At 39.5% G+C, this 24,710-nt stretch overlaps 1 protein-coding gene across 1 annotated transcript; it reads right to left on the bottom strand.

The window, feature by feature from the left end:
* Positions 1-562: 562 nt before the first annotated feature.
* Positions 563-23,258, bottom strand: LOC139726460 (epithelial sodium channel subunit gamma-like). The gene is made up of 11 exons (XM_071637416.1): positions 23,251-23,258; positions 21,276-21,837; positions 20,632-21,170; positions 19,601-19,707; positions 12,070-12,233; positions 10,112-10,310; positions 8,597-8,669; positions 8,030-8,087; positions 3,495-3,568; positions 1,644-1,719; positions 563-727 (listed from the first exon to the last, which is right to left on the bottom strand). The coding sequence occupies exons 1-11, from the start codon at positions 23,256-23,258 to the stop codon at positions 563-565; spliced, it is 2,025 nt and encodes a 674-aa protein (XP_071493517.1).
* Positions 23,259-24,710: the final 1,452 nt, after the last annotated feature.

Below are 24,710 nucleotides of genomic sequence, written 5' to 3'. Positions count from 1 at the left end.
TGCTACCCGTAACTTTCTGCGAAGCCTGACCTTTAATAGTGGTTCCGCTTTGTCGTTTGCATATTATAAATCTTCTTGCCCACCCAACATGTGCAAGTTTGTGCGTTCTACAGAATTGACGTCCATTGAACAGCATAGTCCAGTGTATGCAATGTCAATGACAATGAAATAATGTCAACAATTTCTGACGTCGTACAGGACAACAGTATAAAACGAATATAAAGAGAATTCAGTTGAATATTTCATTATTAGAATTATGAAAGCGTCCTCTTGCAGAAAGCACAGCGGAATGATAATACCCTTAACATAATTGGTTCAGTGACAAGTTGAGGGAATGTGCAATCTTCAGAAAGAAATTGAATTTTGTAAATTTCTTTTTGCATCGTTTTCCATAATCATGTGACGTCACGAACGGTAGTCTTCTCATCAAACGATGGCCGACAGAAACTTTAAGAACTTTTGAACGGATTGCCGATTTTCCCCAAAACTTTCACTGATGTGTTCTACTATTGCTGCACTCACTCAATCCGCACATTAGATATCTGTGTAGTATCCCCCCTCTCTAAAACCCTGATTTCAGGCTGACTACTTTATTGCGGTAGTATGCCTTCCGAGCCAGGAACCGTACGATGTCGATGATGAGGATGCCGACCTCGCACACGGATAACATCGACAGCCCGATGTAGAGACCAAGAAGACCCCCGATACCTCCTAACAAGCTCTCCACCTGTGGAATAAAATGGTCGGAACCAAATAGTAACTTTCATTGGGGTCATTCCATGAGACCGACAATCTTGAGTCATACTGCCCATGAGTTCGACATTGGAAAAAGGTCTATGAGTCGTACAGCCCTCGAGTCATACAGCCAGTGAACTCGACACCAGGCAAATAAGGCCCATGAGTCCGACACTAGGCAGATAAGGCCCATGAGTCCAACACCAGGGAAAAAAGGCCAATGAGTGCGACACTAGGCAAACAAGGCCCTTGAGTTCGACACCAGGCAGTAAATGTTCACACGGCGTACATTAAGCCTCGTGACGTAATGAGTGTCGAACCTGTGGGCCTTGCTTGTCTAATGTCGGACTCATGGGCTTTTTTTTTCCTAGTGTCGGACTCGTGGGCCTTATTTGCCTAGTGTCGAGCTCAGGGGCTACGTGACTCGTGGGTGTCGAACACGTGACGTGCACCCGCTTTCATTACGTTTCAGGAGTGTATTGTCGACAAACTGGGCAGCTTTTTAACACTAAATCTTTACCTTGCAAACTCCAGATCGAGCAAAGTGTTTTTCGATGATTATAAAGGGCTCTTTCTATTAACTAAAAAAAGGTAAAGAAGCAGAAAATATAACAATTTCGTTTGCACTACATCTGAATCGTTATTTTAATCTTCTTTATTGCTCATTTCTCAAAGGCGCATCCACATTACGCTTAGTGATTTCTTTATCATATTGAAATTTACGAACAGTGTATGTCTTAGTAATCATAACATGTACTATAACGGTTCATCTGACGAACATGTAGGTGTATGATCTGAACGATTTACATCATCTAACAATATCAACGTTCGCGCGTTTGTATTACAAGGCTTCAAGATAAAGGTTCGAGATAATTGACTAGATGGCACTAATATGAACAAAAACTTACCGTGTACTTCGGATTCTGAATCATCTGCTCATAATTCAGCTCCTCGAAGTAAACTCGTACTCGGGCAAGATTCTTCCTGTGAAAGGGGTATAGATTGATAGATTGGAAATATATTGAAATCGGGCGAAAGTCTCTTCTACACCAATTACTTGTGCAGCTGGAGAAACGGTATTTGAAATTGCTTCTGTCGGAAGATTAATTTTCTAATACCACAGATTAATTGTCAGTCTCCGAGCACTCGGAAATCCATGTACTACTAGTAATACTCTAAATAAGTAAATGAATAGAATACCACATGCCACACGAAATGGCGACAACTAAATAACTGGAGTGGCTTGGTGATAATGTGCGACACACAAACCATATAGACTACATTGTTTAATCTTTCCCTATCCTCCTAGACAAACGTGAATAGGACTGCTTCATGTTAAAAGAACCCAATAATGTTTGAAAAAATAATGTTTTTTGTGGTATTTCCATTATGAATCAATTGCAAAGAACAAGGCATTAACATGAAGAGCTGTACATCCTAACTGCTTCAGCCACTGATAAGTTAAAATGGGGAAAATGTCATCTGCCGCTTAAATTGTGAATGAAGGGCATGAAAGTCAAGGGCTTTTTACACTTGTGTTTCTTAACCCCGGACTTTCTCTGACCCAGGACTATCGTTAGTCCCGTACCAATTTTTTCAGCTTTTTACACTCGCCAATTAGTCCCGTACTATCTCTTGTCCGGGGCTAAGGAGAAAACTGACCTTTTTACACTCGTATTTCTTAGCCCCGGACTTTCCAAACCACATGAATATTCATAATTACGCTGTGTACTGTACACGTACACGCACGCACCGGCAGCACTTGATTACCTCGTTTCTGATTGGTCAGTGAGGGTAGGACTTCGTCTTCGTCGCTTAGCCCAGGATTATTTTTTCGTTCTGTTTACACTCACTTGCTTGGCACCGCAATTGCGGTGCTAGCACCGAAATTGCGGTGCTAACCCCTGCTATTTTGCAGGGCCAGATAGTACCGTACTATAGGTGGGGCTAGCCCACTTTGGCAAAAACGAGTGTAAACAGAAAGTGGGCTAAGGATAGTCCCGTACCAACGGTGGGGCTAAGCCCCCCCCCCCCCCCCCCCCCTTAGCCCCACCGTTGGTCCGGGGCTAAGCAAAAATTTACAAGTGTAAAAAGCCCTTCAGACGACAGAATGTAGTGTGGTGATATCTAGAGAAAGAACAAAACTTTGAAGTGGGATTCAAGATTCTTGCCCTGATTTCCTATCCACCAGTAATTAACTTCCATTCATAAAAGAACAAGATGAAGCGGCTGGTGAAGTATAAAAGTCTACAGTGGTCACTGTGAGCAGTGACATTATTGCGTGACAAGAGCGTCCCTGGAACAAAGTTAAAGGTCTCGGTCGGATGATTTATTCATGCAGTCATGAAATATTACATACGTACATATGTCATAATACATTAAAGTGGATCGTCATAAACTATTCAATGCTCGAATGGGACGTCCAGTATATATAACTTAAGCATCTATGAACACAAACAATATACAAAATATTTTGCGATACGCGTTTAGTAAGTTTACCATGTAAATTACGTAAATTAAAGAAGTAATGAAGCACATGAAACAAGGAGAGAAAAAGAACGAAAAACAAGAAAAACTAAGAATAAGGTGAGGAATGGAGCACACAAAGCACACCATTGACCCTCTTAATGAAGAAACAGACACAAATGAGCTTGTATAGAAACTAGTCAGAGATAGTTTATATATACTGCCGTAAAATGATGCCGCTCTGAATTATAAGAAATTATTTCTTTTTGCTACAGCTTTGCACTTGACTTTACCTCGTAAGTTCCACGCTTTGCAGAATGCGGTCTGCCTTTTCGTTGTACGACTTCAAACGTTCAGTAAGGTGCTCCTAAAAAAAAAAAAAGAAAGAGGAAAAATGTCTGACAATAAACAAGTTCAGTACGTTTTAGTACTAACACACTATAAACACTGATAGTATGATGGAAAAGAAAACATAATTGTGGGGCTGTCGATTAAAATGATAAAGATTACTTTCAGTTTCAGTTTTAATTTGCTTTGCATCTCAACATGTACATGCTAAATCATTATGACAAATCAACACAACAACGTTGTCATCGTTACATAATGGATACAAATCACTCTTATCTCATGTTTAAATGCCATAAAATGAAGAAAAAAAAATGCACACATTCCTGTCTACACTCATACCATAAACTATTGACCTGGTGTCAACACAAGTGATACAGACGTCGACTGCTGTGGGAGGGAAAATATAGAATGTTTAATCCAAAAGATTGACAAAGGCATTTTAAATCCTGCGATAAGAATATTCTGTATATTTTCTTTGCTCGTTTGCGTGCTTCATTTTCTGGGAAGATTTCTGGATAGCCCATAATCAGCCGCACTAGCTGGTTTCCTTGAGGTCCAGTTGGATGTGAGGCGGCCTATTTCATCGGGTTAACAAAGGTAATCATGTTCAATTTTTGTTGACTAAGTCAGCTTCAAAGAGTACACAATTAATTTTTTCCTACATTAAACATTGAATATCCTTAATAGTCACAAATCATCGGACGCTCAGATTTTAGGGTTGTATGAATTAGGTAAATGTATTCCATCGCCTTTGCTAAAAAAAGAAAATAATAATGATAATGAATAAATAAATGAATAAATGACTAAATAAATAAATAAATAAATAATTAAATAGATAAATAAATAAATAAATAAAAATCGTTGCATTGTTTGGTTTCGGTTGTCTATTGTTTACACCATACATGCACCAGCTTCTCATGGAAGAAGATTCTAGAATGTTCTGCTGATAACAGAATGTGTTTTTGATTATACATGTATACGAACCCATTAGATATGACGATAGTGATGTCATTGAAGCGATATGGCTCGTATGAAGATTTAACAGTACAGGCTTTCAAATCTAAAAACGCAGCGACTTCAGAGTGATTGATGTTTGTGTTCATTCTCGTTTTCTGTCTCTGTTCGTCTATCTATCCCTCTGTCTGTCTGTCTGTCTGTCTGTCTGTCTGTCTGTCTGTGTGTCTGTCTTTTTGAAATTTATGCCTCTCATGGAATTGATGGAGCGGTGTGAGACCTTATGGTTTTCTGATAACGCCATCATCGTCACTTCCACTCAAGCCTCCAATCCCTCCCACCGCCCCCTTCCCCCCCCCCCCCCATCCTCTCTCGCAAATACGTGACTACGAGCATGCTGCATTTGTGTGGCATTTTGTTTGCATCGCCAGGCTGTGTGTGTTGTGTTTTCTCTTCATTCAACGAAGCACCCCTGTCCTACCTGCATTTTTCATCCGTTTATCCCTGTGCAACCCTGACATTATCAGCATCCATGTTCTAAGTTTCATGATACGCCACTCATTTTGAGTGTATTCACTGAATAGAGCCTATACCATAATGTTTACCCTTGACAGTTACAACTGCTCTGACAACAATGCTCACACCCCTGGGAGTTTCAATTGTTGCTATGGAGCACGAGCTAAATGAACAGCGCGTGAAAGACCACATTCTTGCAAACACAGCAACCACTATAATACCTCCATTCACTGAGAGGTCTACAGGGAAAACTTAAAAGAATAGCTCGGATTGTACATTTCTCTCGCTTAGTTTACATTCATATGTACCCAAATTTGTTTTTGAACGGGTGCTTATCTATACCCTATAAACGAGATTACACAAAAGCAATGAACATGATGAGTATAAACATGAGTATAATGGATGAAGTAAATCTAAGTATAACTTCACACACTTGTTCTGTCCCCTTCATGATTTGCTCCCAAACCCAAGCCCCACGCTATATTTATACCGGTTGAGCGTATGTTACATAGGTCCTTAATAAATTTCCTAAGAGTAAGATATTGTTTGCCAGCAAAATCGTTTTGCTAGAGTTAAATTGATGCCGACGCTGGATGAAGAAGAAGACAAATTTCATATCAACATCAAGTAGTATCAACTGCAAGCAGTGTTCCTCTTAGTTCTCAAGTGTCATTACAATGTTTTAATTAGGACATTTACTTTCAGCTTCAGACCAGTTTGACATCTTACAAACAAACTTGTTGACTAAAATTGATGTTGTTAAATACTTTCGAGAGAGTGCTCTCACTTGTCAAATGATATTTTACGACTAATTGGTTTCACACGCTCCAGCCCGTATGTTTGTATTACCGTGGTACTCCCTCAGTAACATAAATTATTAGCCATCGGTGAAGGCGACAAAACAAAATGGCGTCTGGATCAGAATACACCTTGTCAAATTCTTCCCACTTGTCCATCTTCGCTTTGTATTTCACAAATGTGGATGACATGAAACTTTAATATCTGCACATGTTCTTTTTTTTGTTATTTCTATTATGCTGAATATGCAGAAACTGAAGTAAGTGAGCGATAAATACATCACCTCTCTGCAGTTGTCTCTGTGTGCAATAGAGTTCTCTGATTTGAGAAGAGGGTGAATGGGGGACGTGTTTGTAAAAAGTTGATCAAATTATGAGGGGGGTCGAAAATAATGCACACACTATGACCAACCATACGAACCTGAAGAAGAGATTTCATTGGGATGAAAATGATGTCAGGGTTGTAGTTATTCTATAAGACTCAATGACACTGATGAAGGGGGTGCACGCCACGAGACCGACACCCACGAGTCATACAGCCCGCGAGTCATACAGCTCACAAGTCATACAGCCCATGAGTTATAAAGCTCATGAGTCATACAGCCCAATAGTTCGACACTGAGCTAACAAGGTCCACGAGACCGACGCATTAAGCCCCGTGTTGTATCTGTCGAATCTGTTTTTACCTATTGTGTCGAACTCATGGGCTTTATTACCCACGCCGATGAAAATCGGCAGGGGGTTATGTAAAGGGTTCCGTATGTTTGTTTGTTTGTTTGTTTGTTTGTTTGTTTGTTTGTTTGTTTGTTTGTGTACAAGATAACAAGAGGACGGGTAAACGGATTTGCACGAAATGTTCAGGGGATGTTTGGATAATGGCAGGAAAGAATCGATTAGATTTTGGTGATAATCGGTTGACCCTTGCAAATTCTGTGTGACCTTGAAGTTTTGACCCCATGATATAGTGACCACTCCGAAAATTTCCCGTTTCTCACTTTGCGATTTTCCGCTACCATACGAACATATAAACTCCCAAACGATCCGACTTCGCTGCTCAAATGTTCGTAAGAATTCCGAAATTTACGTTTAGGCATATTTGAGGGACTATGTCCTTCTAGATTTATGAAAGTTCGTTCTCCGTCGTCACAAACTGGCCCGTATTTTGATGATTTTTCAAATTAACATTGATTGTTTTTTTCGTTGGAGGAGCATTTGCTCGGTCAGTTACACTGCACGATATGCGCGCTCAATGTCAATGCGTGTGCAAGGCCGCTGAAAATGCATCGCGCTGTACACTGTTGGTGCAAAATTGCATCGGGGACGTTGCGGCGCTCGTTGGTGACCGAATACTGGTGCAGTAGACATTTGCATTTAACCCTTGCATGGAATAATTTCCGTAGACACTAATCATATAGGCCCTAGGGGTAATTGCCTAGGGAGTACGTAAATTTTGTTTTTCTTTTGCGCTTTTGTGGATACCATCAAAGATCGTACACTCATACGACCTTTGATATCATCACACTCTCGGCTTGCTATGAGCAAAATATCCCGCAAGAAAACGGCGTATTTCTCGATTTTTAGCGCTTTTTCGGCGACCCGTCGCGTAAACAATATACTCTTAAAACTGGACTTAATTCGCGCGCGCTTGGAAAAGTTCTGATTCTGCACGTTTGACGGTGGTATTTGGGATTTGCGATGGATTTTTGGAGGAGATTAAAGGACTTTCCTGCTGTGAATGAGTGTTACCGTATGTGAAATGATGTGATTTGCGTGTGATGTGACTGTAGACCCAAAGATCGTACACTTCAGTGTACGATCTTTGGTAGAACTCACTGGCTGGTGATAAAGCACACTGGCAATTAAGTGACCGAATTCTGGTAGATGACCGAATGCACATTATGTTTACCCCGACTTTGTACAAGGCGTGGGTCTGGCGCCTTTGACGGCCCCTCTCTAGTTTGCCTAGTGTCGACCTCATGGGTTGTATGACTTGTGAGCTGTATGACACATGGCCCTGCAATGTTTTCAATGTCGAACTCGTGGGTGTCGGTCTTGTGGGATGACCCCTATGAATGTCCTATCAGAATGTCCTCTATTGATCAAGGCAATATCTTTAGGGATTACGAAGTAGGGCAGTGTTATACGCGTTGTACGTGCTTTATTTGGTTTGTTTGTTGCTGTTGTTGTTTTGGCGCCATGATTAGCTCACTTACATCGTATCTCTCTGACGGCCATAATGAAGACGACACGGCAGTGATGTAGTTCGTCTCTCTATTGATGTCAAGATAAGAGATTGAAAAGCATTATGTTGAAACAATAGGAATTTAGAAAACACGATTACACTCTTACGCATCGAAATAGTCATTGAGGACTTGGAATTAAGGTTGATACTAGTTTACAAAATGTCGATTTCAGTAGGGTTTGAGTGGCTGCTTGAAACTTCAGGTATTGTAAAAGACGCAAATTAATTTAGTATAGATAAAGGACTCGAGGAGATGTTTTAGCAATACTGTCTTCAAATTAAATACCTATATCTCCGTCAGTCTAACACGCTCAAAATAAGGTTTGATTTCTAACTGAAGAAAAAAAATACTTTTCCATACATGATCATAAGCCACATGATTTTGAATCGGTTGTTCTATACTATCTATACTTAGTATTCGCTTAATGAGTATAGACCTACACAGTACGTTTATGTACGGATGTCTCATAAATATAGACGGCGAAAGAGTTGAGGGCGAGATTCTGAGGGAAATGAGAAAGAGAGAGATTTTTCTTACTCGCAGGCAATGGGACAGATACATTCCAGTTTGCCGTCGAGGAAGAACGCTTCGATGGCCTGTCGGCAAATCTCTGCATCAAAGAAACACGATAATAACGCATGGATCAAAGACTATACTCCCAGTAACAAACAAGGATACGAAAGAACAAATCCACACCAAGTGAGTGTAAATTAATAGATTTTAACAAAATTCAGACAAACAAAATTGGTAGAAGTTTCATATATACAGAAATTGGTCCTGAGATAAAACACTTTCAAATTGAGCATATACAGTCACAAACCCGTGATATAAACAGCAACCACTTATAATGCTCATATGCAATTTTCCTCATGTGATGACGTCACCAATTCATAAGTCTACACACTTCAATGAATAGTTTTCCTTTCTTGAAATAGGAAATGATAAAGCGAAACACGTCCATTCCCCCATTGAATCTGGCGTGTCATGGGAATCCAAAAGTAAAGAAAAGTTTATTAAAATTTCACACAAAAGGAACAGGAAAGCAGAATTCTGAATCAAAATGTGAAGTACTCAATCGTCTTATATTCTGTTTTTCAGAAAGGAACAGTTTACATTGGTACATGTACTACCTAAATGCATTTTTATTCCATTTAATATGTCTTCAAATGACCTGTATTACATGATATAAGTATTTCCTCATGACCGTTGAGATCCCGTTTGCATTCATTAGTAATTGTACGTCGGGCAGGCCTTTTTTTAAAGCAAATCAGTCTATTGCAAACATAAAAAGTTCTCTTACCCCATCCATATTAACTTATTAAGAATGGGGTTGCCTCCCTGTGATTTGCTGTACGCTGGTAATAGATAAAAGGCCCTATCCTATTGATGGAGATGAGGATGGGGCTTTTAACTTTCTGCGAGATACCGGCAAGAAGCCACTTACGAAATAATACAGAGCATATCATTCTAAGCGGAATTCAAAGTTTATATGATGAAAATTGGTTTGGGAATGGTTGAAACATCTATAAACAAAGTAAAACAAAGCGATCCTTCGAAAAAGGTGGGCCCCATCTTTATCAGGATTGCTTTGTGTTGGATATCTCAGCCATTTCAAACAACAATTTCATCAAATAAACGTAAAATCACTCTTGGAATACACGCTCTTTCATATTATTTCCCAAGAGGTTTGTCATTATCTCATCTAAAATGATAGCAACCTGCCGTTAGGTCTCAACCAAAATTATAGGATTCTTAAATATTGTCGTGTCAATAACGCGACATGAACTACATGGATCGAGCGGTGAGATGACCCGATTCCGTGAATCTGTCCACTGCCTCTGAATCCGTCCATAGCGCCATCATATCTCTTGCTGTTTGTTTGTCGCGTAACCTCCACTTAAAAAAATAAAACAAAAAACAAAAAAGACAAAACAACAACAACAACAAGCAAACGCACATTCTCTCACAGACAGCATAGGCGCATGTATGTTTATAGTCAATATTCTGTCTAGAATCTGGAGTAGCTAATGTTATTAAAGTGATTTCTCTTACGCTGCGTTCGGTTGAGCGGACTACAGATGGTGTCGTTCATCATAATATCAGTCACACAGCCACACCTCTGGAAGAGGTGCTGTTGGATACATGACTTCACGCATGCGCGAGAGGAGTAGCTGTATTCTGTTGACGTGAAGTTTGTTTTGCTACCGTCCGTGCAGTTTCCATGAGGTTTTCCCAGCCTCTTTATGTACGACTGTTAGAAAAACAAAAGTAACACAGTAATGATGTTTGAAAAAACGACATTTATGATGATAGTAGTTGTTTTGGGAGTATTAGTTGTATATAGTATGTGGTGATGGTGGTATAATTATTTTATGACTTATTTAGGTGACATTAAGACACGATAAGTATTGTAAGTCATTCCATCCGCATAGCAACGTTGCATTAAGAAGTTAGGGGCAGTGTACATTTCATTGGCTGCGAGATTGTCAATGCCTTCCAAAAATATAAGGAACGAACGATTGAAACGAAATTCATACGATCATACGAATTCATTGAGGTCAAGAATATAATCTTTTATTTCTTATGTTTCGAGACATCCTGTATTTTGTTGTTGTCATTGTGTGTTTTGTTTTGTCTTGTCTGGTCCTGTTCTTACGTTTTACTTTCATTTGAACACATCATAAATAATTGAAATTAAATTAATGATTTTAGGTCAGCTAAAAAAATGGGACATCTCCTTTCTGCCTGCTACCTACCATAGCATAACTGTTAACCTATGTACGTGTAATTGTCAATCTATTGTTGCATTTTTCCCCTTTTCACTGTCCTACTGATATGTTTGTAATCATATCTAAATATTGATGTATGTATTTGCTTTTAATATGTTCCTTGCCTAGGTGAAATAAAGAAACTTGAAACCGTAATAATCCTGATGTCACCTTTTCAGTTGCAAAAGATTACCGAGAGATCATAGCGTGGCGTGCCTCCCACTTCATGGAAGCAATGTTTAGTGCTATGACCTGTATTATGAAGCCTTCTATCAACGTATAGCATAGAGTCAACGATATTCATCGTTTGCAAAATGTCTCATTCAATTCACATTCTTCGTAAACAGGATGAAAATTGCTGAAATTAGTTTAATTTGCGATGACAATAAGCAATCATCATGATCTCTGGCTGGTATAATGGTTTACCAGGTCAGCGCAAGCGTCGTCTACGTTGAAGGCTTCAGAATAGCTTGAACGGGGTTACATTATCCATTTCCACAATTGCAAACGGCGGAGCTTCAATAATAGATGTGCTACTTCAATGACAATTGGAGGAGATGAAAGCTCGTAAGAAGGATATTAAACTTTGATGATCATTTTTTTTGGGGGGGATGAAAATTACAAATATGTCTTTAATGCTTTTTAGTCGATTATAGACATGAACGTACTGTTATTTTGCTTTTTGCAGATTATTAGAATTTCTGTCCTATTTTAATAATTGCGTTGCTTAACTCTACTAAAAAACTACTTTGATTGAATTGAATTGAAAATATGAACTGTTTTTGAATGGTAAAATCCCAAAGGGGATTGCTATTATACATGCACATAACGTATGCTTCTGCTGTGTGAAAGCAAACATACCTTCCTATATACCATCAATTATCAAACGTAGTAAAAGTGAGTTTGCATGTTTGTGTGTTTATTTCATGTGTCTTACAATCTTTGAATGTCTGTATTTCCAAGATTGTCATTCTATCTTCAAAAAGTAATCATAATAAACATATGTGTCTTCACTTTCTGTGTGTTTTTCCTCTAAAACCGTGAAATCTTAACGGATATGACTGTTTCGTATCTAAAGCCATGGTGAAACCTTAAAAAGTCTTACAATTCGTTCTTCGTGCCCGATTTCAAATTTTCATGGTTTAATTTGTTGGTGTGATCCACTGGTTAGTCATGGATGTGAGAATGTAGGGGAGGCTTTCGTCCCGTATTAAAATGTAATGGAAAAAAAAAAAACGTAACCTGATGCAAGCCGACGTTGGTGGCCTGTCCCGTGGAGGCCACTACCCCGTCGTCCTCGGGAAAAGGGAAAACTGTAGGAGGATGTATCGACACCCTTACTCCGGATTCTTGAGCGAAGAGTCCCACATACTCCGGCTGCTCGGTAAACAACGTTAGGTGCAAACCTAATCATAGGTCATTGGAGTAGCAGTAAAAGTAGAAGACGAAGTAGTAGTAGTAGTAGTAGAAGTAGTAGTAGTAGTAGTAGTAGTAGTAGTAGTAGTAGTAGTAGTAGTAGTAGTAGTAATTGTAGTAATTGTTGTGGTGGTGGTGGTAGCGGTGGTAGAAGAAGAAGAAGTTGTAATGACAATCATAACGAAAGTAATGATAGCAATGATGGTGCGTGACAAAAATGGTGACACGTGTAATCAAAACAACACTGATGATTCTGCGTACGATATATCATTATATATTTCTGATATTTTGATCAAACTAATGATGCTAATCATGAATTAGTATACAAAATGATGCACAGGAAAGAGTGGATCGGTGAGAATTGGATGAGCGAGTTTAAGTTTGGAACTGTTTAAACCCACGAGCGCGAGTTAAACGAGAGCATCCGATTCTCACTGATCCACGAATTAGGCCTGTGCATCATTTGTTTTATAAAATGGGCCTGTCAATTCATGAAATTCAACTTTTTTCCCCATCATGTGTCCGATACACCTATACAATAAGGCCTGAGCCATGCATGCGGATTTTAACCCGTTCCGTACGGGAACCTTGTGGCTTGTGTATTAACTCTATGGGCATTTTAGAATTCAGTATGGAATGGGTTAACGGACGCATGGCTCAGTGTGGATCAGAAATATCAATGCATGATAACTGACCAATCAAATCGCAAACATTGTAAAGCCCAATTTATTGTTTAAAAAAATACTAATAATAATCAACGTGCATGGTCACAATTACTAAATCATTCTCAAGCTGAACTCTGTTAAATTAAAAAGCCATTGATTGCCTGTATCATGTTCATGGGGTGTATATGCTCCTGCGACAATTGCTCCCATGAAATATCTGCACGCTAAGCCAGACATAAAACCTACTCACAATTATAACCCTAATCCTAATCCTCATCCTCACATCAAACTAAACCTCAAATCCTATCGCAACCCTTCCCTTAAGCCTAAGTCCTTGGAGAAAATAAGACTGGGGCCATTGTTGCTGGAGCAAATGTTATGTCACCATCTCGATCTGAACTGATGGAATGCCAAGCCATCGGATTTACACGTTCCTCAAGTAAAAGCCACGTGGATTAATGATTTAGTGATCCATCATAGGTAGTATGACACGAGGAAGCATGCTGACGACTTAACCCTAATCAGCTAATGGCACAGTGAGCTGAATGCTTTTAATAAGCTAGCCAAAGAATTGATTGGTGGCGCAAACTGCCATCGAATTGAATATGCAATTAATGTATTAATGTCTGAATACGGTGCCCCCGCCTCCGCTTAATCAAGATGTGTCGGAATGGGACTGGGCTCTCGCTGGTTGGAATTTTCGGGTGCAAATCACCCACTTGAAATCAAGAGCGTTGGCATTACACTAAACATGCACAGTCACTGAACTAATATAGATAGATATACAAGGTAATACATTCCAATCACATGGACTATATTTATGGTACTCCCTCCGAGAAAAACAAACAGCGCTTCCAGAATATGAACGCTCTACATGTAGGCGTACACCGTGTCTCCTTTGTTGAACCAGTTGATAATAATATCGATAATAATAACAGTGGAGGTTTATAAAGCTCTCATTCTGCCTAGAAAGATAATCATGGCGCAGAAGTTGCAGATGGAATTAGAAAATGAATAGTGCAACGGCGACTTATACGTGTATTTGTCGAAGATGGGCAGAATATAATTCCTATACTGTGAAAGTCCCAAAATACAGTCCCGCTATGATTATGTTGAAGTTCATTGCCGAAGGATGCCGAGGGTCAGAGAGAAATTACAGTCATCAAGCAGAAATCACGGTTAATGAAGTTTATTATGGAGAATCACTCGAACACATTTATACAGGGATGGATTTTGAGAATGTCTCGCCCGGCATAAGAGGTGCAATGCGGTGAAGGATTTATAACTATTGCAATAAGCTAACGTGAAACACCCTGGAGACAGCTTCTGGACTGGCTGACTCTTTGTCTCTTTCGTTGGTTACTCTCTCGCTGTTCAAACACGGGTTGCACTCTTAGCTGACAAACTCTTTACTCCATCTCCGCTAGGTCAATTCTTTTTAAGATAAGCACAAAGTCTGTCTTATATACCCCTTTCAAACAAGCTCCTCAAGAGAGATAGAGAGGACCAGTCATGAAGGTCATGAGAATGACGTTAACCGCGCTGCGGAGTATATAGGAGAAGGACGTCTTTGAGCACATAGATGAGGAGCTCAAAGTCATAGGCAAGGAGAGGATACAAGGACAGGAGAAAGTCAAGATAAGAAGCAAGCACAAAGGGCTGAAGGATAGTGAGAGTCAAGGGCAAAGGGAACAAGCACAGAGGGCTGAAGGATAGTGGAGTCAAGGACGTAGGGAGCAGGCTGGAAGGCTGAAGGGCAGTGAGAGGCAAGGGCGAAGGGTAAGGGCAAGGACTCTGAAAGTCAAGACAAAGTTGAACTTAAGAGAGCAAGGAAAGAGTTCTGAAAGACAAAGCAAAGTCAAAGTGAGATGGGACAAAGTGAAAGTACTGAAGTGAGAGCAAGGTCAAAGTATAGAATATAATTGTGAAGGTCAGAAGAACAAAGCAAGATGAACAAAGAGAGAACTCCGCTGAATGCAAAGCAGTTGGGATTGGACTAGCTAAACTAGTAATTTGCAATAGCGTTAGCGAGACATCCTTTACATTGTACAATAATCATGAAAGCAATGAAAAACATGTAATGCTATATATATAATGTTACATCAAATATCTCAACGAAAATGCGTGACAATAGGAAAATTGATTTCATTTCATTCCTTTATCTAAGCACGGCGCATACGTCTGGAGACTGTTCTTCCGTGCGGATAAGATACAACATCAATGTATCAGAAATGATAACAAAACTCATACATAAAAACAAAACAAAGAAAACAGACAAACATGGTGATGAAACTTCTGTACATATCTAGACAAAAACAGACATAATAAATCAGGGATATCCATATAATTACTATACAGCGCCGTAGTTTAAAATGAAAGAGACGAAAACAAAGGAGAGTTCAGGAGAGAGAGCGATACGTTACATCATAGTAGCAAAGAAAATAGAACATAAGAACAAACAAACAAAACACATGTATAAATAACTCTCGATGTAGATTAATGAGGTATGCTTTAAGGTTCAGTTTGAGAACATCGCGATAGAATGTGTTTGTCGTAGAGTTATGATGGGAAGATTATTCCATAGCTTTGGGCCAATGTATGCGAAAACACGATCTCCCATATATGAGATCCGAGGTGTGCGTTAAGTTTGTGATGGTTGGTAAAAATGAAAGGTATTCGAAGATAAGCAGGGCAAGTCCATGTAACGTACGGTAGACAAAGCGAAGAATCCGAAAGGTAATAAGCTTGTTGGTTTTTGTAGTGGTAGGCTTTCCCTACGTATACAGGTAATCTACCAGTGCAATTCTAGAAACCTTGTTATTTGCATATTTCTTTTTGTAAAAAGTTATAAAACAAAACAAAACAAAATGGCTGAAATCCAGACGAGACGAAATGAAAGCGTGTACCAATTTTTTCCAACTGATCTTACGCAAAAGAAATCTTAAAGATTGGGACAAGCATAGATATGAAATTTTATGGTCTTTAAATGATAGATTTGCATCAAAGACACCACCAAGATCTCGTACTGTGTTCAAAAGCATATAATGCTACTGCTACCACTTCTAACATGACATGTATCAGATTTAACTTTGGACAGCATTTGTTTGAAGCCTATTAAAATAGATTCAGACTTTCTGTCATTAGATTTCAATGTGTGCCCTTTTTTTCTTTTTTCTTGGGGGGGGGGGTGGGGACTCTTTATTTTGTGAGTGGGTGTTTGCTGTTGTTGCTTTTTTTCTTTTCCAAATTCACAATAGCACATAATGATTATGATGCTTCGGAAAAGGGAGCATGCACGCAGTCAGAAATATGCAGAGGATCATTCCACCAAGTAATAGAGCCCAAATCAGAGTGTACATGCCGCACGAGTTATTTTGTTAATTTCAAGCCAGCACGCAAGGTCAATAAACACACACACACACACACACACACACACACACACACACACACACATAATATATATATATATATATATATATATATATATATATATATATATACACGCACATACAAACAAAAAGTTGTGGCGGTGATGTACAGAAGAGGAGCTAACAGGGGTAAAAACCATGCTTCATAATTTGAATACGACTGCATATTATAGTGTCATGAGGAGAGACAGATGAAGGGAGAGAGAGAGAAAAAAAAAAGAGAGAGACAGTCCATTGTTGAAGCCCATTTTCTACATGGTTTAATTCGGAGGAATAAAATGCATACGTTATAGGGAGCGTCTATTTGCGTTTGTACGACCGCCCATGCCGATTAGTGTTAATAGCGAACGGATATACAGTACAAGTCTGGGCACCGCGTTGACGAGCATACTCAAACTGGCCGTACCAACTGAACAAGAAAGCTATGTTGGCTTGAATTTGAACTTCAGTAATGAAAGTCATTGTGTCTTTTCAATTCTTCAATACATGTGACATTTTCGTGTCATCTAGTATGACAGTGTATAACACAATTTCGAAATAACGTGGCGACACTCTTTTACCGGCATTGGCAGGCCCTATATGAACCGCTGTCTACAGAATTTTGTGAAGCTTCCATAAGGATTATACCGACACCTTTGTCATTAACGTAGTGTAAACCAAGTTTCGCTTATTTGCAGGTACGCAATGTTACCATAAATGTTGTAGGTAAATGCCTTCTGTCCACACGGATCTTTTAATCAGGTGTGAAGGAAACGACTGTCTATATGGCACGGGCTGTTCAAACTATGAAATCGAGAAATTTCAAGTCACTTTTCCAGAAATGTCTATGGGTGGGTTCCTTCAAGATGGTTGCACATTGTATTTACAGTTTTCACATCTCATCCAAAACATGAAACTTTCCTGATCTTGGACACACAGTCATTGTAACAGACACCTATCAAGGTAATAAATCGCAACTGATTGACGAATTGCCTTACATCGATTCAAAAAAGAGAAAGAAAAGAACACACACTGATCACGTCAGTGCTTATTAATGTCGATGTGAGGCAATTTTCACTCGGCTGTAATAAAAAAAAACTCTACGCAAGAGCTTCATCAATTTGAATAGGTAAAAATGTTGTCATTGATTTGAAATGACAGTCAAACATCTAGCTTTGAATGTGTTGAATGTCACTACTATTACACAGCATAATGGAACAGTAGGGGCTACAAAAAAGGAATGCATTTCAAATTTAATGTGAAATATTTCATTCCAAATCTAACAAAGAAGATTCACTAGCTATGAAGCGCGATAGAGAAAGAAATTATATTCAATTAAATCACGAATGTCATTAGGTTGTATCGACGTCTTTCCGGCTGAAGTTTTAGCAATCATAATTTCACCTTAATTAGCAGGTAGCAGTATAGAATCTCTGTGATCATGATTATGAAAGGATTGAATAGCAGACCATTAGGGTGGGATTTCACGGAGCACGCGAACGATTTGCGAAGGACGCGAATGACAAAATCCAACATTCGGAAAAGTTTTTCTCCGAATGTGTTCCGACAATGAAGCCGAAAACTATTCTTGCGCAATTTGTGCGAAGTTTCCACGACGTATGTGCGAATGTCGTGTGTATCATTGCTAAAGTACAGCATGTTACGTACACGAAGAACACGCGACGGAAATGCGAACAACGAAAAATGTTCAATAATCATATGTACCCAAATGTACCCAAGGAGAGGTGGAAGCTGTCTTGAGTTGATTTTTTTTCTTTCTTCTATTTCTCCTTTCTTTTTCTCTCATATCTCTATCGTGTGCTTGCCTACATTTTTTTTCCTAGGACGTATCTCCACTAGTAGAGCATTTGATTTTTTTTTTGCAGTTCCTCCAACACATAATCTCTATAGTTCAAATGAAATTTTACATACTTTAGATTAATTTTAAGTGTTTTCTGCGATTTTTTTTTGTATATCAAACATTTCTTTCTCTTTGCTAGTCTTTAATTTCTTTTGTTAGTATAGTTGTTAATAATTGTTTGATGTTTAGATGTATGCTACGATTTTTATTTGTAGAAAACGTACAGGTCATACATCCCCCAAACGTGCGCTAAACGTTCGCGAGAATGTCTCAAAAGGTACGCGAACAGTTTGCGATTACGTCGTAAAATGATCGGAAAAACTTCGCAGATTTCGCGTAACATACGCGAGACATTCTCCAAAGTTTCGGAGTCTGTTTGGGGTTTCACGAACATTTTGCGAACATCGCGCGTGTCTTGCGAAGGTCTTGCGCATATGACGAGGCTTTAAAGACACTTTCGAGAACAATTCACGAGCAAATCACGACCAAGAGTGCGGAAAAGGTTCGCCAAAAATTTCAAACTTTTTTGAAATTCTCGCCGAAGTAAAAACGACATTCGCGAACAATTGACGACGCTTCCGAACCCTCACGTTCGTTTGGCGAACTTTTGCAGACTAAAATACGAATGCTGGATTTTGCCATTCGCGTCCTTCGCAAATCGTTCGCGTGCCTCGTGAAATCCCACCCTTAAGCCGGCCGAATGAAGCTCATACTGCAGAGACGTAATCCAATTTGTCTTTCTGATGAGTTATTCTTTTATGATCCACTCATTAATTCATTCGCTTATCTCAGATGAACCAACTCAATGCACTATCAACTTGCACGGGCAGAGGACATTTGATTTAATGAAAGTTTAATTGGTGAAGGGTTCAATTTTGCAGAGATTTTATATATCAGATCTTAGTTCCACTAGGGCAGCATTCAATGCAGGGGGGATTAACACAAATAAGCAAAAATGCTCGGGTTAAAAACAAATTTGGCCGGCAAACAGAGGAAAAGAAACATACAAAGAGGTCCAATAGATATGATAGGAAAATATATGAAAACACTTTCATGGTTTGCAATAGGGATGTAAAGAGAAAATTTGCAGTTGGCATGCTGTGCGCGAACTACTTCTGTAATCCTATTGCGGATAATAATGAACACCAAAAGCAGCTACAAAAGTAACAATACAGATGACATCACAACCAACAGTAACAATAACAGCTCGATTAATTGGGCAGTAGTTAATTAATTCATACGACGGTCGCAATGGATATTACTGAATATCTTTACAATCCCAATAATTGAAAAAGTACATTGAATAATATTCTCTCTGCACCCAGCGAAACCATTGCACCAATCTTATCATTCAGTTTTGGTCTTGTCCTATTCATGAATGAATACTTATTGTCACAGGAATCTTCTTGAGGAGATTTTCTTACCATACTGTGCACCAGTCTTCCCTGTTTTCACACTAATGGAGTTACCACGTACTTGGTTGAAGGTGAAGCAGTTACCATAGTAACGGTTCTGAAACTGAGTGAAGTCCCTGAAAAGAGATGAAAACAACTCAGTCATGTTTTGTTTATCTAGTTTTTAACAATGATTTCTTACTTAACGCACTGACTGTCGAACTTACATGAACTTTACCTCCCCTCCCTTCGCTCTTTTGTTTTACATTTACATTTTTGATCAATTCCCCTTGGTGTGCGTATGCGTGTGTTTGTGTGTGTGTGTGTGTGTGAGTGTGTGTCTGTTTGTGTGTCTGTGTCTGTGTCTGTGTGATTTTACGCAGCTAAATGATTGGGGTTTTTCAATTGTTTTACAATATACATTTATTTTATTTCTGAGTAATCCACGTAAATACAAATGCAGTTCTTCTACTGGATTTCTCACGCCAACATAATCATTTTCTGACAATTGTACTTACATGTCATGTAAATTTGTCTGATTAGCCAATTACCCATACAACATACTAATGTTAGAAAGATAGAATATGAATGTCATAATCATCATATTTTGGTACGTTGCGCACTTGTCAGTTGTAGGCAAGATGTTAAATTTTGTTCATTATAGGTAAAATCGATGACTTCAGTTGATGTTCAGTAATTGTGGTGTATTTGAAAGATGATGATAATGATTACAAAATTGTTGATGTCATTACTCATGATTTTCCTGCTTTGTATTTGCTGGATTGCTACGTTAAGATATTATTTTACACTATTCAAAGCAAGTTAAGAATTGCCTATGGCAACACTAATTTTGTTAATGTTGTTGCTATCCGTTATGCACCAGACAACACAGCTAACTCTAACTCTAACCCTAACCCTAACTAGGTACTGGGGAAAACAGATTTTATTCCTTCTATTGTTCGAATTCTTCTCTCCCAAACCTGCTAGAAGCGAGATTTCTGGTTTTCGTTTAACTCTATTGACCGAAATGCATGTATGTGGCTTTAATAAAAGAAACTTACGTGTAGTTGCAATCCCGCCTATCGAAGGTACATTGAAGGATGAAATCCTTCGCCTGGTGACCATAGTCCTCCAGCTCCTGTCTTGTAGGATTGACGACGTCCAGGAGGTCACTGAAGTCGTCTGCTCTGGACCTTTCGTAGAAACCTTCCCAGTCATTCTCGCTATCGACGTCCCAGTCGTTGGACTCGTACTCGAATTCATCGTCTTCCCAGTCTGATTCCCACCACTCGAACTCCTCTCGGAAGTTGGAACTGACTTGCCTCTTCTTGCGAGTACCGCCTTTCATATTGAGATGTCCAGTTACAGGGTCTGGAATGACATGGTGGTCAGATCGACGCCTTCTGCGTTTGGCAGTTTCGGGGGATGAAGGTGGGCTCTCAGAGGCTTCCGAGGAACCGGGGACTTCTGACCTGGCTGCACCGGCGTCACTTGGTTCATCCGACTCTACGATCTCAGATATGCTGGTTACGTACAAATCAGTCCCAGTCTCTGGTGGAATGTCTTGGCTGGTAGCATCCGAGGCGGAGTCGGTTGTCGCCTCGGCGACTTCCATATCGGGAGGAAGGGATGGATCACCGTCTTGTGACTCCTGCGGGCTTGCTGGGGATGGGCCTTCGTAATCACTTGTAGGATGTGAGTTGACGTTATCCTCACCCTCCCCCGAAGCTGTCTGAGAAGATTCGGTGACACCAGACCCTGCCTGCTGCCGTCCTAGAGCTTCCGAGGAGGAGTCGTACTTCCTCCACCATTCCGACTCCCATTCAAACCACCACGAGTAATCATCATCACCTCCCGTCACTCCGCCATCGACTTCGATGAGGCTTTCAAACCGGGTGCCGACCAAAGCAGATCTCCGCATGCGATTCATGTTGCAGACGGTGACGGCGGGAAAATCGAGTTCCGTCTTGGTGATGAGATCGATCTGGGTGGTGTAAGGATGATGGGAAAAGTCAATGAACAGAAGGCTACCTTGCCAAAGGAATGCCCCCAGGGCAGCAAGGGTCAGCGTACTCCACAATAGTTTGGACAGGGTCGACTTCCCCGTGATGATTCGAGGAACACCGTGGGCGGTGGTCACGTTACTGAATTCCAGCAGGAGGGCATTGAGGGATTCCAGGTCCTTTGCTTCAAGCTGAGAGCTGGCTATTCCTGGATGAGACAGCGAGTCCCGGTAAGACTGGGCCCACAATTCCTGTGCTTTCTGCCTAGATTGTATATGTAGATAACAAAGAGTAAAAACTGATTAGGAACACAATGGTGGTATACGACAGATCCTTGTCTAATCTGACAAATGTCTGATCACATGTCTAGATCAGATTGAATCAATCTTAAAATGGAAGAAAAATAGAAGTGCTCTCAACGTGTTTTTGGAGAGACGGCTGGACGTGTAAAACGAACGGTAAACAATCAACATCTAGCTTGCAGATATCAATTTATTTTTCACGAAGGGGAAATTACTCTAACACGCAGCATTTCTGACGTATCATCATGACGGACGATTGAAGTTTCCCTGCTAAAGTTGACCCAATAGAATGGCTGATTGTTTTCGGTTTGTACTTGGTATAGGAAGTCTGTTCCTTAGCTCCTTAAAGTGTCGTATTTCCTGAGTGGTCTTTCATATATTTTGCAAATCTTGATTGCTTTAACCATGTCGTAATTTAAGTATTATTTGAATATCATGTCACATGATGTATTTTCTCTTTTTTTTAATGATATGACGTTCAACATGTGTCCATGACTCTCAGTAGTGACATCCGTATCATAACGTCCACAAATCGGAATACCTGCCTCTGGCGAGATCCATGCAAATGTTTTGCTGAATTGTTATTAGTTTTTGCTCACTGAATAGATACTATGAATATTTTCCTACCGTTCCGGGTAAAGTTTGTTGTTTGATCAAGAATTGCTAATGCACAATTTCATTTCATCATATCAACATTATTTACGAAGACATCATGTTGCTTCAAGAATTCTTATATTATCATTATCATTACATTATCATGATTATGCCATTATGTAGTCATTTAAGTGATAATAGTCTTTAGTCGTTGGTAGTAGTGACTGTGGTTTTTTACGGTAGGCAGCACAATCGTGGTGCGGTTGTAACTGAAGTCGAAAAAAAGATCGTGAAGCAACGAGAAAAATGGCGGCCTTACTATGCAGATCATTGAAGATAACTATGTCAGGATGACAGTATCAGAAATTAATTAGATAATGATAATTTCTATGCACAATGTACTTTGACAACAGTAACAGCTAATCTATGCCAGTAATATTAGGATGATGACATCAATAATCAGATTTATGCAATCATAATGATATTCTTGATTAGTCCTGATAAAGACTGTAGTGATGAACATGAGTTTTTAGATGACAAAATGACTTTCGAAACAAGGAACTACCTAGCGCAGTATATTCCCTTGTCTATAGCAAATGACAACTAACATTTGAGAGGTCAGTGTCAATACACTGTCAAAGCCTAATACCATGATGATAGATGATATAGACAGTAAACCGATGAATACAGTACTTGATTAGGGTGAAAAAAAAACACTCTTAGACAAAGATGAGACACAATGTGAGTGAGAAAATGTTCTGAAAAATAAGTGGGTACTTACTTCTCCATTGTCTACTTCACTGAGACGGTTGAAAAGTATACTGACACGAGCACTTCAGAGGTTAATGAAGTTGCTTTACAGAATCAAAGAGCGGTTTCACATCACTTAAGACCCGAAAGCGACGCATCCTCCACACACCTCTAATAATTGACTTGTCAGGCCTGGCATCGGACGATTTGATTTGACCCTCTCTGTGCTTTACGTGCGCGAAAGCGCCATCAGATTTCACCTCGTGTACCACCAAGCCTGATACGACCTATATCTCCACTGATCTCGATGCGATCAGTCCCGTTATCCAAAGTACTATTTACATTCTAACCAATCAAGCACCGAGTTCTATCAGTCTTGAAAATCTCTCATTAAATGAGATGGTCAAATTCATTCGGAAATTAATTTCGTTCCCAAATGGTCTCCCTACTGATTTTTGGTTGTTGGTTTCCTATAATCAAATACCTTAATATACGAAACGACTGTTTCACTTAAAGAAAGCAACGACAAACACTCTCGTTCATAACGTCTGAATATGAGACTACGACGGGATCGCGCAAATATTCATATCTGAATGACGCGCCTCAAATACAAAAACAACAAAAACAACAAACATTTTTTTCTTTCTTCTATATTGAATGAGAGTTTGAACACTGATGTCTATTTGATGTCATGATATGATATAATGATATTTTGAAGCATGTTATAGGCCCTAATAAGATGGACTTTTCTAAAGCAGCTTGAATGAAATTATTCACGAATCCTTTCATCGCCAGCAAGCTTGCTTTATTGGGGTTTGACGGCGAAAACAACCATCAGTGGAACAATGTTGTAGCTGATATGGAAACTCAATTATTTAGAAAGTACGTCGATTATTTTAAAGAGTGCTCCTAAAACTACACTGCTGTAAAAGCGCGGAACCTCGAATCTAATTCATTTCACATGACACGCATGAGGAGCACTCTGCTTCTATGCATGATAGCCATCTCGACAAACAGGTATGTTTCCTGTGATGAGGGAAACTCGACGATACGAAGAAAAACGATGTATAAAAGGCTCGATTATATGCCACAATCATCCAGCAGCATTCAGTACCTGAAATGCTTATCATCATCTTGCGAAGACAGAAACAGCTTTGAAGAGTTTCTTTATCTGATCACGGCAAAGAAAGCGAAATGGAAAACAAAATATGATACTCTTTCCCATTGTCTAATCATTTACAATTACTAAGGACATTCTATAACCCTCTAACGGCTTCTTTTAGACACGTTAGAAATGATAGATATTAGACTAGGGGCCTGTTTCAGAAAGAGTTGCGATTGATCTTGCTCTCGATTTATTGAGCGTAACTCGATGAATCGAACGTAGGTTCAATATTGAGCAGAAGTCCTGTTTCACGAAGACACTAATGCTTGATTAAGAAATGATACTCAAGCGTAACTTTCAGTAGATTGAGCAATACTTGCAATCAA

The sequence above is a fragment of the Diadema antillarum genome, unplaced genomic scaffold (genome assembly GCF_040938485.1).
Source record: "Diadema antillarum isolate AM-2024a unplaced genomic scaffold, OU_Dant_1.0 seq00000085_RagTag, whole genome shotgun sequence".
NCBI lineage: Eukaryota > Metazoa > Echinodermata > Echinoidea > Diadematoida > Diadematidae > Diadema > Diadema antillarum.
The sequence above is the reverse complement of the archived record's forward strand: the minus strand, read 5'-3'. Positions and strand labels throughout refer to the sequence as shown.